Source organism: Rhipicephalus microplus, chromosome 6 (assembly GCF_043290135.1).
Source record: "Rhipicephalus microplus isolate Deutch F79 chromosome 6, USDA_Rmic, whole genome shotgun sequence".
NCBI classification, from domain to species: Eukaryota; Metazoa; Arthropoda; class Arachnida; order Ixodida; family Ixodidae; genus Rhipicephalus; species Rhipicephalus microplus.
In genome coordinates, this window is record NC_134705.1 from 202267337 (window position 1) to 202285487 (window position 18151).

The 18151-nt window shown below is 45.6% G+C and overlaps 1 protein-coding gene across 1 annotated transcript in view; it reads right to left on the bottom strand.

Annotated features, from left to right (window-relative positions):
* Window positions 1–17743, bottom strand: part of LOC119168225 (uncharacterized) — a 33061-nt gene extending 15318 nt beyond the window's left edge. Inside the window, exons 1-3 of the mRNA XM_075867623.1 lie at window positions 16782–17743; window positions 4970–5215; window positions 4108–4171 (exon numbers count right to left, since the gene is read on the bottom strand). Coding sequence (XP_075723738.1) covers window positions 4108–4171; window positions 4970–5215; window positions 16782–16892 — 421 coding nt within the window. The 5' untranslated portion in view covers window positions 16893–17743. The remainder of the gene's footprint in view (window positions 1–4107; window positions 4172–4969; window positions 5216–16781) is intronic.
* Between the last annotated feature and the right edge of the window lie 408 nt (window positions 17744–18151).

The following is an 18151-nucleotide window of genomic DNA, read 5'->3' on the forward strand; positions in this document are numbered from 1 at the left end:
AGCACCTACTACGCCATCATTAGTTTGTCTGCGGATTAACGAGGTACCCACTCCAACCTGTAAGGCATGTACTGCATGTAGCTTATGTCGGTGTACAATTATGGCTGAGAACTTTGCTGTGGGTGGAAGCAATGAACCACACATTCGTTGCGTAATTAGCACTGCATGTGTGATGACTGGTTGCGAATGTAATGTGATAGTGTTAAACAGCTTGTTTCGTAATATTCCGCCATAGGCTTCGTTGTTTGTGGGAGAAAAATAATCATGTTTGCGTGAGCGAGAAATCGAGAAATATGCAAACAAAATAAACAATGAAAAAGAATCACAGCATATCCACGGAGTGAATGGAGTGGGGCGAAGCGCCCGTCAGTCCGTCCGTGCTTCCGTACGTCCGTTCGTTCTTGCTTCTGTTTATGGGTCCGTCCATCCATCCATCCATGCGTCCGTTCGCCCGTGCTTCAGTCCGCCCGTGCGTCGAATGGACGCGGCCAGCGGATGATTCACAGTTTGCCGATAAAACCCTTCGAAACTTCGCCGCACTCATCATCATTCACTCCGTGGATATGCTGTGAGGTGGTTACTACATACATGCATACATAAAAGTATGCATGTAGTAAAGCATTCTGTGTCCTAGTGAAGATGAAACCCGGGTCATTTGCGTGGCAAGCGGGTGTTCTTGCACACAGCCACGCCTCGGCTTGGGGATATAATGAAAATAGCTTCCTCTGCTTGGAAATGCAGTGATAGTAAGTTTTATGCTTTAAAAGCACACGCGTTCTGTATACATGCTTCACTTGTCGCAATAACGCGCGACACAAGCGTACATTGCCATCAGGCGTCAGAACATGGAAGTATCATAATGACCTGATAGTTTGAAGCCTACTCACCCACTACAAAAGGCAAACACGCTACTGCGCCCTTAAGGCCACGTAGTGGGCGCACAGCAAGTTCAAAAAGATTTCGTACACTAACTCTCGTATTCACAAACGCTCCTCGACTCTACTTTCCACCCTTCACTTGACAGAGTTGAGCACTGCGCCGCCACTCGGCTGAAAATGACGCTGCGCTGCTCAAGAATCGCAGCATACTATCACTGATATGCAGTGACTTACCGTACCTAGAGATGGCGCTCCCATCGGTTTTCTCAAGTGAAGGCGAAGCGTTGAGTGAAGGGAGGTCCTAGAATACGGGGGTAAGCATTTGAAGTGCGCACTCGGAACTGATTGTAGCTATCGCGTTCAACTCTTAAAGGTGAAGCTTAAGGGTACCCCGATTCCTAATTAATCTGCCACGCTATATACTACATAGCTTAACAGGATTCCTTGCCTGACTTGACGCATGTATGGGGTCTTTTTGTAAATGAGTTCCAAGCTCTAGCATCGCTCTGTCAAGAAAGAAGAAAAATAAAATAAATCAGCATGGATCTGTGATAGAACACTCGACTGCTGCGCAGAGGGCACGAGTTCTAATCTAAGTCGATCTTGGGTATTTTTTCTGTTTTATTTTTTTTTTTCACGTCTATAGGCTACATTTTTATGTCTCTCGGTTGGGACGCCAACAGCGATGATGACGGCGCTCAACGCAGGAACGACGGCTAAGAGCGGCCCCGAGTTTAGTCTTCCTGCAGGAGAACGCGACAGTGGATCGGACTCGTGCGCATCGCTTTCTCCATCGCTAACCTGGCTTCGCTTCTCGCCGGACTGTGCCTCAAAGAAATAAATGAACGTCCGTGCGCACGACGTTGGCCGTTTCAAGCTTTCCGCTACGCCGTCCTTCTCCCTTTCGCGAATCGGCGAGTTACCCGTTACACGTTACGCAAGGCACGCGCACCTGCCCAGTGCCACACGTTGTTGTCGTTGCTGTTGTTGATGATCAAGCATGCATGTGCGTTCTGGATGGACGGACGCATGAATAACTTTATTATGGTCCAGTATCGCGTTTAGCCCGCAGCGGGTCGCTCCCTCGTCGCTTTGTCACTGGTGAAATTTTAAGCCAACCTCTAGTTGCGCAGTTCACATGTTCTGACACCTGATGTAATTCTTCCCCTCGGCCACGCAATATAACATATGTCACGCCACACACTATTCGCACAGCATTACATTAGCATGTTTTTTTTTATTCGGGGCACTTTCAAGCACGTGGCTCAGTGGTACAACATGTGCTTGCCTAGCACAAGACCTGGGTTGGACTCCCACTTGAACCGAAGAGAAGAGTCTTTGCGCTTAATTTGCATCTATCTCGAATTCGCACTCACGGAAAACGCAGAGATTTTGCCCACAACCAACGACGCCGACACTGGAATTTCTAACAAACCAGATCACGTGAAATGAGAGCAATGCGAATGATAGCACGGCTGTGTACCCGATGATAATCAAAGAAAATAACTGAGTAGTGAAAGTTATTTATATGATGACAATCTGAAAATTAAGTGTGTGTGTGTGCGGGGGGGGGCGGGGGTTCTTAGCTTCTCCTAGTTGACCTGTGAATATTTTGTTGGTAATTAATGCATCGGACCAGCCACTATAAATTTTAGAGTATCGGCGCAAATAATCAGTGTATATAGATTTGTACTGTTCATTAACATGATGGTAGATTGATTGATTGATCAATCGATTCGTTGGCTGTCGTATAGTAATCTCAGTTCGTGTTCGCCTACTCGTAAATGATCTAACGCTTGTTAATTTAATTGAGTCATGTTTATTTATGCGAAACTATATGACATAAAAATGAGAATATTCATGCAGTTCCGATACCTCATTGTCACTATCACTGCCCCGACTCTCATGCGAAATTAAGGCTGTAGATTTATTAACTATGTGACTATTTTATTTATTTATTTATTTATTTATTTATTTATTTATTTATTTATTTATTTATTTATTTATTCTTTTCAACTGCGATATTGAGAAATGAGGCTATTTAGCAAAGAATTTGTTCTGTACTGTGCAGTTATTACACGAGAAAACAAAAATATTGATGTTTATGATGGTGGTTTAGGATCAGAGAAGACGTGATGGGCCTCAACTTTGTTGATCAACAACACTGAAAATATTCTATGCCACTTAACTCCACCACATGGAACGAATACATCGAAACATTAAGGCGTTAGTAAAGATAATATATGGCGCTTTACAACAACAACAACAACAATAATAATAGCATTAATAATAATAATAATGATGATGATAAATGCTTGCACGCTCCTAAATTAATTGAAAGCCCATTTGTCGACTGGAAAAGCCAAATTAAACAGCTTGAGAAAACTGCCGTTTTATTACCAAAGCAACAAAAACAAAACAACATATATTAAGATGCCTTAAATTCACATATGACAATCTATACTACATACCACAAATGTTGGCACCTCGTGATACTAAACAGGGATCTACGCATGTTCCCTCTTATCACCAATGTACACCAGCAAGCTTAACACGAGCGCCCACCCGCAACGTGTCCTGAAACAGCTTGAGTGGGGCTAACGCCACGTAGCTTTGGGTTCTCCGGTCGAGATGTTACCCATGTATGACGACATACTATATATATCCAAGCGTACTGGGTTATTAACTCAGCAACAGCGCTCTGCGGCTGGGGTCAGTTAAATGAGTCCAAATCACGTGTCGATGCATTCGTGTTAATCTCGCTGACGACCGAGAGTGAGACATAGTAATACGGCTTCAAGACGCTGACCGTCAATGTGGCTAGTAGAACTTTATGTGGGGTTAGTTGATGAATGTTTCACGGAGGGTATAAGGCGCAAACGGAAGAAAGCAAGAAGTGAAAGCAAGTGACATTTCTCCATGTCACATCATGTTGTCATCCCATTTTTCCCGCTAAAAAGCGTTCGACGTATATAGTGGACGCGGTTATTCCGAGCTGCTTTCCATCAGCTTTATCGGCGCTTGGCCGCGGACACTGTGGTTCGTTGACCCAGACGGCTATTTGGCCACTGACCCGGCAGTGCAGTGCGGGTCATTCGAAGACGCTTGCGCATGCGCCCTGCGGGGGAGAGGCAGCCATGCGAGACGCGATGCGCTCCCGCGGCATCAATCGCCGGTCTCGCTCGCTGCGCCTCAAATGCGTCTCGTCTCGTCGAGAGTTTTGACTTACCGCCTTCCGGGGGCACCGTTCCATTCTGGGTGTGCCACGCTTCGATAGTGAGCTTGAAACGACCCTGCGGGAAGAGAGAAGACAATTCATTAAAGCCTATAGAATAACAGAGGGCTGAGCTAGATGATAATTAATCATTCATTCTGAACGATCGACTTTCTAATCTTTAAGAACACGTGTGGTGACTGAGGCATGACATATCGATAATAACGTTATACCGCAAGAGTACGCCAGCCATCGACTAGCTTGCACAAGATGACATCAGATGCCTTAACAGTTATACTCATGTTCATGTTTCCTTAACAGTTTCAAAAAACGCCAACGTTCATTCAATGTAAAGGTAAGCAAGTTGTCTTTTTATTGCCTCGGGAATTTCATGCGAGATGTTGGTGTAAGTTAGTGCCAGCCAAAGTGGAGGAAAAGCTCACGAGATGAATTGATTAGATGGGATTGTTGATCACAGGTTCCTAAACTCATGTATGGTGGCGACGATGACCACAGTTTAGATACGTATCTGTGGTGGCAAGCTTTGTGCATACAATTGAACTAACGTAAAAAAAAACGAATTAGAAAGAACGAGCGCATGCCATCACCTGGCTTTGGTCTGAAGTAATCTAGAAATTTATGTTCTCCTCATTTGTCTCTTTCCCTTCTTCTTATTTTTTTGAAACGTGCATACGCATCTGGTGATCAAATGAATAAAGCCAGTCGATGGATTGCGCTCTTTCCGTCTACATCGTTTTTTTTTTTTTTCCTTCCTGTGTTCAACCTATTGTATGCGCAACAGGCATCCACCAACTCGCTCAGCAAAGTCCTTCTACAACTGTACATACGTGTACGAAAGAGCGATCCAGATTCTCACCGGCCATGGCATGCGGAAGGTCATGTTCTGGGCGAGCACGAATCCCGGAGGCATGCTGTTGTTGGCCACCACGGGCGACACGAGCGCTCCCATGGAGCACTCCGAGTCCCTGGACCGGGCCAGGCAGCTGCGCATGAAGACGCGGCAGGTGCCGGGGCACAGGCCGCCGCAGCACTCGCCGCGGGCGTCGGTGCCGTCGGTGAAGAAGCGCCCCAGTCGGAGCTCGAAACGGCTGGCGCCTTCCGCCTGCACTCGCCGAAAGAAGTGTCCTCCTCTCAGAACACATTAATAAACCAACCATCAATGACCAGTAAGCCCCAACAATGCGTGCTTTTTAGAACTACTGTATATGCTACAGGTAGCATGTACAGTAGCTCTAGTGCTTTTAGGTGCAGAGCGCCTCAGCGGTTAGGCTTACCGGCGTTTCCTGTCGTCACGGTGTGTCATGCATAGTCGCGGTCCATCATAAACGGGTTCGCGCCACAATAGGCAAATCTCACTAGTCGCTACCGGTACACTATAAAAATGAAGCAGGCACCGTTGCTCGTCTTTCTCGCGCACTTCGTGACGCAAACAGTGACTCCCGTGACGTGCTCTCGATTGGTACGCCAAATATCATACGTGAATTGTCTCGCACTGCTTTACCATGCAGCCGCCTTCTTCCTTGTCTCACACCAATATCGTGTGCAATCAACTGATTCAACTCCCACGACCACTGGATAAAAACTTTGTTTTTTATCCAGAGGCCGTGTAACTTCATCCTGTGTGGAAATATGTGAGCGCACAAGGTAGAAGGAAAAGCACTCTTTCCTGTCAAGTGCCTTTTCTTTCTACCTTGTGCGCTCATATTTCCACATTATGTAATACCAACTGGCCCAACATTCCACATTATTGAACTTCATTCTGTGTGTTTACGACTGCGCAAGCGGCGAGTGTGTATACCCGAGAAGCGCGGGATAGGCTCGAGCGCTCCATGCTAACACTGTTCATGTAATATTAGGAAATTCCCTGAGTGACGAGGAAGATACGTCGTCTGTGCAAGCGGTAGCAAAGGCTTGGAGGAAACCACTTCCTCGTCTTTAAACGTCAATTTTAGAAGGTGACTTTACTCCACCATACAAATCTCCTGTGATGGCAGTAAGTGCTAATAAGATATTTTATTTGGACGTTGAAATTCACTTTCGCATTGCGAACCCACTGACATCATCACTTGCGTGACTTCAGGCGTCAATTCCGGTTAGTTCACGCACCAATATGGCTAGTTTGATGACGTGCGGTGATATGATATTCAAAATGACCGCTTCTTCGTCACCAACGCAGCCAGAAAAGGAGCGACCGGGGAAACGTCACGGCATCATGCGCGACCACGTGATTAGACAATCATACCGACATGAGGTGTATGGCTCTCTGTGCTCCATAGAGGCTGGATAGGCTGTGTAAGGCCGTCAAGCCTGGTTCCCAGGAAGATCGAGCATGCCCTGCACACCAATCATTATGACAAACTCATTCCTTGCATTGAAGCGATAGTGTGTATACCCCTGCACCCATGTCTTGCGGCAAGCGGCTTTACATCGTCGAAACGGGCCGGTGTTTAAACTATAGCGGCTGAAAAAACACACCCACAGTGTCTCCTCAACGGTGTTGGGCCACCATGGCACTCACTGCCGAGAGTATACAGCCGCGTACCCGACTTCCAGCGTCGTGAAATGGTTATCGGGACCAGCTGATAAGCGAAACTTGAAGAGTTTCGCTTATCAGTCTCAAATATGAATAGTTTCGCCTCAGTCTCAAATAGCTGAAGGCTTGGTAGCGTGCGTGTCAGCAGACCTTCCATAGTTGTATCACAGAAAGAAACTGATTTTCTGCAGGATGTTTGCGCACGTGATGTCCATGGTGCGCTATCTTAATGTTGATGTATGGCTGTGCTTTTTTGAAATTTTTGTCGTTACTTCTTTTGCTATATACTGCACAGGCACAGCTGCTGGATACACTGGTAGTTTGTCTTCTTGCGCAGTTTTGATGTGAGGAATACGTCGTTATAAGTCGCCCAAGCAACCATTTCATTCATGTAATGACGTCCTGCATGATGACGGCACGAATTTCGGTAATCTACGACGTCATCACGAGATGAAAGTACTTCGTCACTTGTGTACGCCACCAACGGTCAATTTTCGAAGGCATCTAGGGCTTTCGCCATAAAATTTGTGGGGCCGCAAACATGGGACGGATTAACAGTGTATTCGCCTTTCTGTTGCATAGACGCCTCTCGTTCCTCCGGCGACTGCAGGTCGTTTCTTCTCGGACTCTTCGGCGCCGTTCTCCGCTGTCTGAATATTATCACGAGGCCATGACATTGACGAAGGCAGCAGACAGTAAGTCCAAGGTGAAAACGTTTATTTGGGAGAACCTGTGGCCGGTAAACGGACAGCCACATTCAGGCGCATAGCCAATAATTTTTTTCGGAGCGGGGGGGGGGGGGGAGGGGTCACCCTCTTGATTTTGGGAGGGGCATCCCCTTAAAATGGTCATTTTTCGCTCTCTATGCACGGCGAGAAAAATTGGGGGGTGGGGGGGTGTACGTTCCCGGTGTGCCACGTCTACGCACCTGGTCAGATTGCAGCGGTACACACTAGCAGCGAACAGAGCGGGTCGATCAACTGACAAGCGGCGACGCGCGCGTCGGCATTTATACATGTGCCGGCGAATATTTCAGCGTTATCGCTAGCGGCCACGTAAGTTCTATAGACGAATCTGTAATTTTCGTGTCTTGCGCACAATCTTAACAAAATAATCTACTGCAGCCCTCACTACTGAAACAGTTTGCGTTGAGCATTTACTTACAGACTTTGTAGGTGATAACCTAACACAACAAAGGCCAAGTAAAAAAAATCACATCATCATCGTCAGCCTGACTACGTCCACTGCAGGACAAAGGCCTCTCCCATGTTTTACCAGTCAACTCGGTCCTGTACTTGCTGCTGCCAAATTATACCCGCAAACTTCCTACTCACATCTGCCCACCTAACTTTCTTTCTCCCCCAATAACCCGCTTGCTGTCTCTGGGAATCCAGTCAGTTATCATTCACGACCAGCGGTTATCCTGCCTAAGCGCTACATGCCCGGCCCATTTCCATTTCTTCTTGATTTCAACTATAATATTCTTAACCCCGGCTTGTTCCCTGATCCACTCTGCTCTATTCTTGTCTCTTAAGGTTACACCTACCATTCCTTTCCATCGCTCGCTGCATCGTCCTCAATTTAGGCTGAACCCTCTTTGTAAGCCTCCAGGTTTCTGTTCCATATACCTTCCTCTAGAGGGATAGTGGCAATCTACCTGTCATGACTTGAGGGTGCTTGCCGAATGTGCTCCACCCTATTATTATTCTAGTTAACCTCGTGGTTCCGTTCTGTGGTTATAATTTGCCAGATAAGTAGACGTAGTATTTTACAACTTTAACTGCATTATCACCTATCTCGAAGCACTGTTCTATTCCGTGGTTGTTGTACAGTACTTGCGTTTTTTTTTTCATATTAATTTTAAGACTTACCTTTCTGTTCTCCTTGTCTAATTCTGTAATCATTAGTTGCAATTATTCCTCTGAATTAGTCGGCAATGCAATGTCGTTGCGGAAGCGCAGGTTACAAAGGTACTCTCTATTAACTCTTATCCCTAACTCTTCCTAATTTAGGCCCCTGAAAACCTCCTGCAAGTACGCGGTTAACGGCATTGGGGAGATCGTGTCTCCCTGCCTTACACCCTTCTTTATTCAGATTCTGTCGCTTTCTTTATTAAGAACTGTCGTGGCTGTGTATCCAAAGGAGCAACATTGGTTTCGGTCATAAAATAGATCACTTGTTCATTGGAAGTAACGGTATAATCAGCTAAGATTTACTGATTTTGCCTATTTACAGCCCTAACATATACCCCCCCTCACCTCCCCATTTGCGGGTGCGGTTGGCGTGAGCGGTCTTCACCAACAAGATGGCGGAGGAATGTATCTATTGGTCTTACTCTCACCTTAAATAAAGTTGTTTCTCTCTCTCATACCAGCCACCTGTTCAGTGGAGCAAGACACTAAAGCTAGCCAAAAGTAAAAGACAACGAAAAATTGCCCCCACCTCCCCGAAGGGAATTGTGAGGAAATGCGAATTCATTTCTTGCGACGAGAGTACACGGCACACTAATATCAATGGCGTAAATTAGTAACGAGACGATAATTTGTACATTAACCATTTGTTTCCACATTCATCAGCCAGTGAACCTTTGAGACTGAGGCGCGCGCTTCACTCCGTTCATAAACACGTACGAGCAAGCAGACGGGGGAGTCATCAGCGAATCACAAGTTATACTAATGTACTCTCCATTAACTCTTCCTAATCTAAGGCCTTCAGAACCTTCTGTAAGGACGCGGCGAATAGGATTATGGAGATGATGTCTCTCTGCCTCACACCCTCCTTTCTTTATTGGGATTATTCCGCGTTTACAGAGAAAGCTGTTATATGATCAAAACTCGGGTCACGCGCGCCACTACCGCCACCGCCGGTGTCCGTAACCACTATCGCGAAATAAGAAAAAAAATCACAGCAGATCCACGGAGTGAATGATGATGAGTGGGGCGAAGCGTCCGTCAGCCCGTCCATGCTTCCGTCCGTCCGCGCAATCATCCATGCGTCCACCCGTGAGTCCATCCGTCCGTCCGTCTGCTAGTCCGTCCGTCGATGCGTCCGTCCGTGCGTCCATCTAGGTAACGCTCCAAGTACCGCCATCTCCCATCTCACATCCCGGTGGCACATACCCACTCTAGAGCGGGTATGTGCCATTCGTTGCTACGTACGGCAACAACGGAGAAAGGACAGACCCCCACCCTAAGGAGCTTCACCCCTAAAACAATTTAGTACCAAGGCCATAGTGGGGCTCGAACCCGGATCCGCTGCGTGCCAGTCCAGCATTCTACCCCTGAGCGACGCCGGTGCTTGGGACTTGTTTGCAAACTTGCCTTAGGCAAGCCTGATGTGGGGAAAGGAATCGCGTAATTATGAGTAATAAAGCGTTTTAGAACAGCGCAAGAACAACCAGGCGTCATACAATGCGAATGGCGTCACTATAGTCCAATTATCCAACCCACTACAAAAGCTTGTTTTAGCGGCGAAGCTCCTAAAGACGTGGGTCTGTCTATCCCTTGTATGTATGTATGTATGTATGCACGTATGTATGCACGTATGTGTGTGTGTGTATGTATGTATGTATGTATGTATGTATGTATGTATGTATGTATGTATGTATGTATGTATGTATGTATGTATGTATGTATGTATGTATGTATGTACATGACCGCCTACAGTTCCATCTTTGCCAGCTGCCCACTGCTTCGTCCTTGCAAACATCCCACTACGCCCCATCACCGATCCACCACTTCACCGACCATGAAGCAAATACTGTTGAGAAGTAGCCAATATGAAACGCAAGATGGTCGTGTACTTGTATGCAGGTGCGAGTTAAAGAACCATCACAGTGTCTATTCCTTGTTTGTATATGTGACCACCTATAGTTCACCTTTTTAAAACTGCCCACTACTACGTCCTTGCAAACATCCCACTATGCCTCATCACCGATCCACCAATCAGCGACCATAACGTTGTTATAATGAAGGGGACCGGAAGCGACGTATAGCTACCACTTACGAATTGTAGAATTTCTTGTATAAATATATACAGTATTTGTATATATAACCCTCCAGCGCTTCGCCCCACTCATCATAATTCACTCCCTGAATATGCTGTCATTTTTTTATCACCTATTAACTGTGGCACATACCCACTTCAGGCATAATTCCTCATCGTCGTTGGCCACTGCATGAACAATTGGCACAAAATTCCTTGCAAGTGTTTAGCGGACACAACGCTTCTCAGAAGAACGACGAAAAATAGCATAGTGAATGCTGGGGTATACTACCCAGAAACTATTATTATTAATGCCGTAGTGGGTACGCAGCAAGTGTGCTTGCAGCAATTACCCAGTGAGTATTTAGACTGTTAGAGGAATTTTCTACACCTTCAATAACAGCCACACCAGAATTCAAGCACTTCTTATATTATTGGAATAGGAAAATATGTCAAACGCGAGAAACGGAAGTCGCAATCACTAGACTGCGCTGTCAAATTCCATGATTGATATGTGGGGTTTAACGTCCCAAAACCACCATATGATTATGAGAGACGTCGTAGTGGAGGGCTCCGGAAATTTAGACCACCTGGGGTTCTTTAACGTGCACCCAAATCTGAGCACACGGGCCTGCTTCATTTCCGCCTCCATCGGAAATGCAGCCGCCGCAGCCGGGATTCGAACCCGCGACCTGCGGGTCAGCAGCCGAGTACCTTAGCCACTAGACCACCGCGGCGGGGCGCTGTCAAATTCCACAGCTGAATTTATGTTTACACAGAGCTGGCCTGGCAGCCTCCCCTCATTGTCCTGTTTGTGGAGTAAATGAGTCAACTGAACATTTTCTCATTTATTGTAATAGATTCTCTGCCTTACGTAAAAACACTTTAGGTGGCGTTTGTTACCTTCTCGGAATAGATTTAAATGCTCAAAATGTGCTTTCTTTCGGGGCTTTGTGTCTATGCCACAGCGACTGAGCTTTGGTTGACGCATTGCAGGAGTTCGTCAAAAGTTCAAAGAGGTTTAAGTGTTGAAATCATTGAGCAGGAGATTTTGAAATTTCCAAAATCATATTAAATCGAATACGACGCTTCATTGCATTACACTACAAATTATTTACAATTCAACCATCAAATTCGTCTTGTTGCATCTTTTATTTCTCGTAAATGGATTAATTTTAATCTGTTGTTAAAGAAGAAATTCATGCAAACTATCCGGTTCTTGGCCAATCCACCAGCGTGGGTATGCGCCACATCTTCAAGGATCTTGTCTTGTCTTGTTATTTAGAAAAGGCTCTGAAAGGCCGCTTTTCTAGCTTTCGCTGTGACTGCGCTGTGCCTTCCGCGCAGGCCTAGCGTTTTTTTCTTTTTATGGGGTAGAATGGTCGCTGTGGATCCACTGTAGATTTCTTCCGGTAGTGTTTACATGTACTTCGCCGACGTCCTGACCGCAGTGCCTGCATTATTGCTGATATCTCGACCGAATAACGTGCCTTCTCGTGAACTATGAAGGCTGATTGATGGTATGAATATGGCCTATTGTTAAGTAGCCTGTACGATAACCTGCTGGGTCGTTTGGTCAACTGAACTCTACAGTCGTCTTAGCTCTATGAACTATATAGTATTTTTGTACAGCTTGCACACAACAAAGCGTAAACTCTCCGTTGTGTCGGTACCCTATCGATTATTCTTACCACGCGGTACGGCGCCAGCCGAGTGAGAGATCGCAGGTTCGCACGACATCACCTTCTCGGTGTGGTTGGTTCACATCCCGGCAACGGCGGCATAATTAATTATACGCTCTCGTGTACATAAATTTAGCCTCTCGCTGCATGTGAACGATTGGCGAAAGATTCCTGGAGACAATTATTGTGACCTGTCGTCGGTAATCGAACCCACGACCTCCGTAAGTGAGCCAGTATGCTTATATGATGATGATGATGATCCTTGTTACTCTGAGTTCGATTGCGGCTCGAACTAAAGCTTTATTATTATTTATTTCACCTGTTTATATCTCGATTTTTTTCGCTCACGACCGATGACGCCGACACTGCAATTGCTGTGAAACGAGCGCTTTGACGCCATCGCGTAAGTACAAGCTCACGTACACAGGACCGCTATTTAGAAGGAGCACGCTCCCGAATATGCGAAACGTTCTTAAAGGTCACCTTTCAGGGCCTTTTTTATTTGTTGTTGTCAACTTCTAAGGACAAAAGAAGGTTTCATAAGTGCACCGCCATAAAAGCAGTCATCAAATGGCGGTGACCGCGAGGCCGTCATTGTGAACGCTGACCGCGCGCGCCCTGTCCTTCCGGAACGCTTCTTTGCAGATAAGCCGCGACATCGCCAGGCAGGGCGCTTACCTGAGAGGATGCAGTCGGTACAGCGTTTGCTTAAAAAGGTAGTGACAGAAGGTGTCTTTAGGATGCCATAAAAATCTCTTGTAAACATGCAGATACGGCTTTGAGCACGTGTGACACTCAGCATATTCTGGAAATATATTTGATATTTTTATATATTAAAATCACTTTTTCCATGGCGCTACCTTCGCCATAGAACTCAGCCTGGCGTCAGGCGTCAATTACAAATCCTGGTGGCTTCACGCTGCAGTGTGGCTAGTTTGGTGATGTCAGGTACCGTGACTTCCAACATGGCCGCTTGTGCGTCATCAAAGACAAAGAGTCTCCACGGTGCGAAGCGGCCGTGGAAACGTGACGATATCTTGCGCGACCGCATGATAACATGTTGTGACGTCGGGGTACAGCAGGATACGAAACTATAGCTTTCAAAGCACACTGTAATTACGTTTTAAGGGTACATGCTTAGCAGTACATTCCCTATGCTCTTGAGGTCTTGTCCTTTCGTTTAGGCCAAAAACGTCAACTGAAAATTTTCGTGTCAGTACCCCTTTACCAGACGCCGATCTGCGATTTTGAAACTAACCCATTTTTGTAGCTTTCACGAACTGCCAGAGCCGAACTCTGACAAATCTGTTTTATCAAGTTGGTAAATTTTCAAGTTATCTCTTAAATCATCATGCAAATTAACTTCGAATTGATTGAGTGCTTGTTTAATTTGTAGTTCGATAGAAATGAGTAACGGATTCATTAGCGACGTCAAAATATATCCTGCCAGTTAGAACTTGTTTTTGGGCTAGTTGGTAACTTGTCATAATGAAGAAACTTAAGGCAACTCGTAATTCTTTCACGAAACACACTCACGTTAACCCACACAGATCCATTCAGGAACACACCCTACAAACAGCGCTTTGTGTGGGGTGGTTGCGTCTGTGTGTATGTGAGTGTGTGGATGTGTGGTTTTTTTTAAGGAATTCCAAGTTGCGCAAGTCGCTTCATCACATCCGGCTTGTCGCGATGATTTTCTGCAATGTTTGGAAACTCGTGAATAATAATAATAATAATAATAATAATAATAATAATAATAATAATAATAATAATAATAATAATAATAATAATAATAATAATAATAATAATAATAATAATAATAATAATAATAATAATAATAATAACCGCGGTTTTACATCCCAAAACCACTGTTTGATTTTGAGGGACTCGTATCGTAGGTCTTTGGAAATTTAACCCTTTAGTGGTTCTTTAAGGTGCCCTGACATCGCACAGTACCATACCACCTCCATGGAAATGCGACCACCACGGCCTCATATATGAGTGTCGTATGTGAAAGAGGTACGAGATGACAAGGTTTACGAGAAAAACGCTGGCACGAAAAACCTTGTTACCATAAAAAGTATTACGTACGTTATTACACAAAAGCTTTGCGTATGATATGATCCGATAACGGCAGTACAATAGTTCATGGCAGTAGGATGCCCAAAGGTTGCTAGATGAGCGAGACGACTCTGGTTTCTGCCATCCATGTTTGCTTCTTTATCAGAAGATTATCGAAAAACATTTTTATACCTTGTATTTATCAAAAGGGATTCACCGCCTTGTTAAAGCAGAACTCCACAGATTCCGATTTGCTTCACATTTCCCGAAACGATAGCACGCGCTAATGCGTAACGTAGCTTAAATTCACAATGCTTGATTGATTGATTGATTGATTGATATGTGGGGTTTAACGTCCCGAAACCACCATATGATTATGAGAGACGCCGTAGTGGAGGGATCCGGTAATTTCGACCACCTGGAATTCACAATGCTTGTACACGCAGCTATGTCAAACGTTAAAGCGTGCATCAAAGTGAAACGCAACAATCACGAAAAAAGAAGAGCATGTAAGCATGTATGGTAAGCGAGAATCAAGCAATTTTCAATTAGGTGATTGTGAGCTTATGCTAAAAGTAACAGTTTGGAGTTGTCCTTTTATTAACGCCTCTTCCTCCGAAGGTCGGTCAAAATATTCTGATGTGATGTCGCTGTCAATATGCTTCATAACTTGTCGAAAAAACCAATGCAGCTTTGTCCTGTATGGCGCCAAGCCAGAGAAAATTGCGGAGCCTTCTTTGGTTTCCCCTTTGGTTTTCTTTCTTTCCCTGTTTTTTTTTCATGTTCGCTTTTCCAGATTTGTGTGTGTGTGTGTGTTATTTTTTGTTTATTTATATCCTTCCCTTTTCCCCCTTTCTTTCTGCTTGTTTCTATTTCTCGCTTGCTTTCTTTTTCAATTTTTCTGCGCGATGCTTGGTTTGCTTAGTCGTGTTGCCCAATCCACAGCAGTAATATCCACACTTTAAATCATCATCAAGGCGCTCGAAGTACAGGAGGATGTAGAATTCTCCTTGGCGCGAGCGAGGGCTCAATATGGTATACAGCCTGCTATGCGATACGTGGTCGTGCTTGCGTTGCGCCAAGTGATTGCGACAGCTTACGACAGCCCAGCCCCATAAAGCGCTCCGCACTTTAGAAGAAGAAGAAGAAGAAGAAGAAGAAGAAGAAGAAGAAGAAGAAGAAGAAGAAGAAGAAGAAGAAGAAGAAGAAGAAGAAGAAGAAGAAGAAGAAGAAGAAGAAGAAGAAGAAGATGAAGAAGAAGAAGAAGAAGAAGAAGAAGAAGAAGAAGAAGAAGAAGAAGAAGAAGATTCGTTTAACAGCGTGTGAATTCCAGCATGGGCACTGAACAACGCACCCATTCACGACTGGCTGCTTACCTGTCTGTGCTATACCGTTCTCAGATTGCCCCGTAACAATAGCTTGTGTTTGCTGTCACTGTCTATTATGACTAGCTATCCTGACCGCATATAAAAGCCGTCTGCACGTTGCATTCTCATACACAATCTATTTAAAGGAATTTCTTGCATACATGTTCGACTTCGAAAAGCGCGCAGATCTACAAACTACAGGAACCGAATTAACTGGCCAGTTTCCCGTACCCTCCGTCTCTGTGTCTAAAAGTGGTGTCCAAGAAGCGATTTCTTCGTATACGTTTTTTTGAAGCCCAACCAAACCTATGAAAACTAACAGCATCGAACCGCTCCAGCATAGAGCACACAAAGAGAGTCATGAATTACTTAAATAACTTTACACTAGCATTTTTTTCATAGACCCGTATTCATTTTTCTTAGACCCATAATACCCAGAGTTTTACGTCCGTAAACCACGATATGACGAGTAGGGACGCCGTATATTGGACGGCTACCGAAGTTTCGACTACACGGTGTTATCGCTCATACTATAACTGAGTTGAACTGTTTAGTTGGATCCACACCCCTATCTCGTACTATTGCTCTGTTTTGTTAAGCCAAACACAGTATGCACTCTCCGTGCTCAGACCAAGCATCCGTTGTATTCTATCAATGCATAATAAGCATAGGTACACTTGACTGTGGCGCAAAATACATTTCGTGATAAAAGAAGGGGGGGGGAGAAAATAAAAAAGAAAAAGTGAAGCGCCAACTAGAAACTGCTTAATGACACTCGGAGAAACAGAGAAAAGAAAATTCCCGTGCATGCGCGATGGGCCGACGTTTGACGTAGAGCGACACGGTCAAGATAACATGTTACCGAGAACGCGCCTTTCCGAGGCGCACTAAGTTGTAGACGTACTTTGCGCCACAGTCGAGTGCACAGATTTAGGCACTGACTCGCCCAAAAATAAGTCCTCTCGAATAATTGCCCTTCACAGGGCGACCTTGTTCGGCGTGCGCCGATGGCCGAATTCTTGGGGCTGCGAATATGCTCACCGGTTCCGCCGCCAGAACGGTCAGGAGGAGCAGCTGGAGGAGCGGGACGAAGATGCACCGGGAGACCATGCTGGCCGAGTGTCGTCGGCTGGCGCCTTCTCCTCCGAGCATGGCAGGGAGAGAGAGGAGGCAAGTTCAAGTTCCGCCTGGCGGTGACCCGGCTGGGTCACGCTTCCTGCTCGCTCCTTCGTCCGTCAACTGGCCCGCTATCCGCGGACGCGTGCTGGACGGTGAAAGCACCGCTGCGAGACGGCGGGCGAGCGTGTCACGCGTCCAGAAAACGACAGTAGCTAGCTGCAGGAGGTGTCACGTGACGGCTTCACTCCATCGCCACCGTCAACCATGCGCGTGTGTGCGATGCCTCATTACAGATCGCTCACCCCCCGCCGCACATTGTGCATATCGGAAGACGGCGGCCCACACGCACGTTGAACCACTGGATGTAGAGAGAGTGCGAGTAGTAGCGTTTATTGCATAATTTGTCGTATGCATCACCAGCCGATATGTGGTTGGGTCTACGTGCTTTGTGCGAAGGAGACTGTATCAGCTAAAAAGAATTTAACTTGAGCTATTTAGACGTTTCCATGGATGAACAGCGGAGAATCACCGACCGAAAAGTACATTGACGCAAATAACACAGACACTTTAGCGCAACCTAATCTTGTAAAGGCACGAAGAATCCAGCACACCGAAATATTTGACGAGTTTGTTTTCCCTCCGGACGTAAAAATCACGTGATAGAAGCATCCCGCGAAAGAACCAGAATGCCTCTGACGAAAACTTTCAAAACAAAAAGCCAAGGAGGACATAAAATAAAAGAACAAAGCTGTTGAATACTGACATAAATGTTCTGATGATATGTAAAGTTTAACGTCCCAAAACCACCATATGTATATGAGAGGCGCCGTAGTGGAGGGTTCCGGAAATTTTGACTACCCAGGGCTCTTTAACGTGCACCCAAATCTGAGAACACGGGCCTACAGCATTTATACCTCCACCAAAAATGCAGCCACCGCAGCCGGGATTCGACCCCGCGACCTGCTGGTCAACAGCTGGCATAAATGTTCTTCCACGAAGAGTGTCAAGTGTACGAAACAAATCTTATTTGGATACCTAAGCGTGGCATCAACACAGTGACTTAAACCTGTGGCTTGAAACGCCGTGTATGATGCGAACCGCGACGCGTTACAACTGTAGACACGAATGGGAGGGGCTGATGTAGCAAGTTCAACTCCCAAAGGTATCAACCCGTTAAATAATATAAATTTCTCCTTGCAAGGTGTGTTGAAGGTGGACTGATACAGAAATCTGCTGTAGCAGTTATTGATCCAGTCTGAAGTATCTGCCCTCGACTTCCAATCACCTGGTCA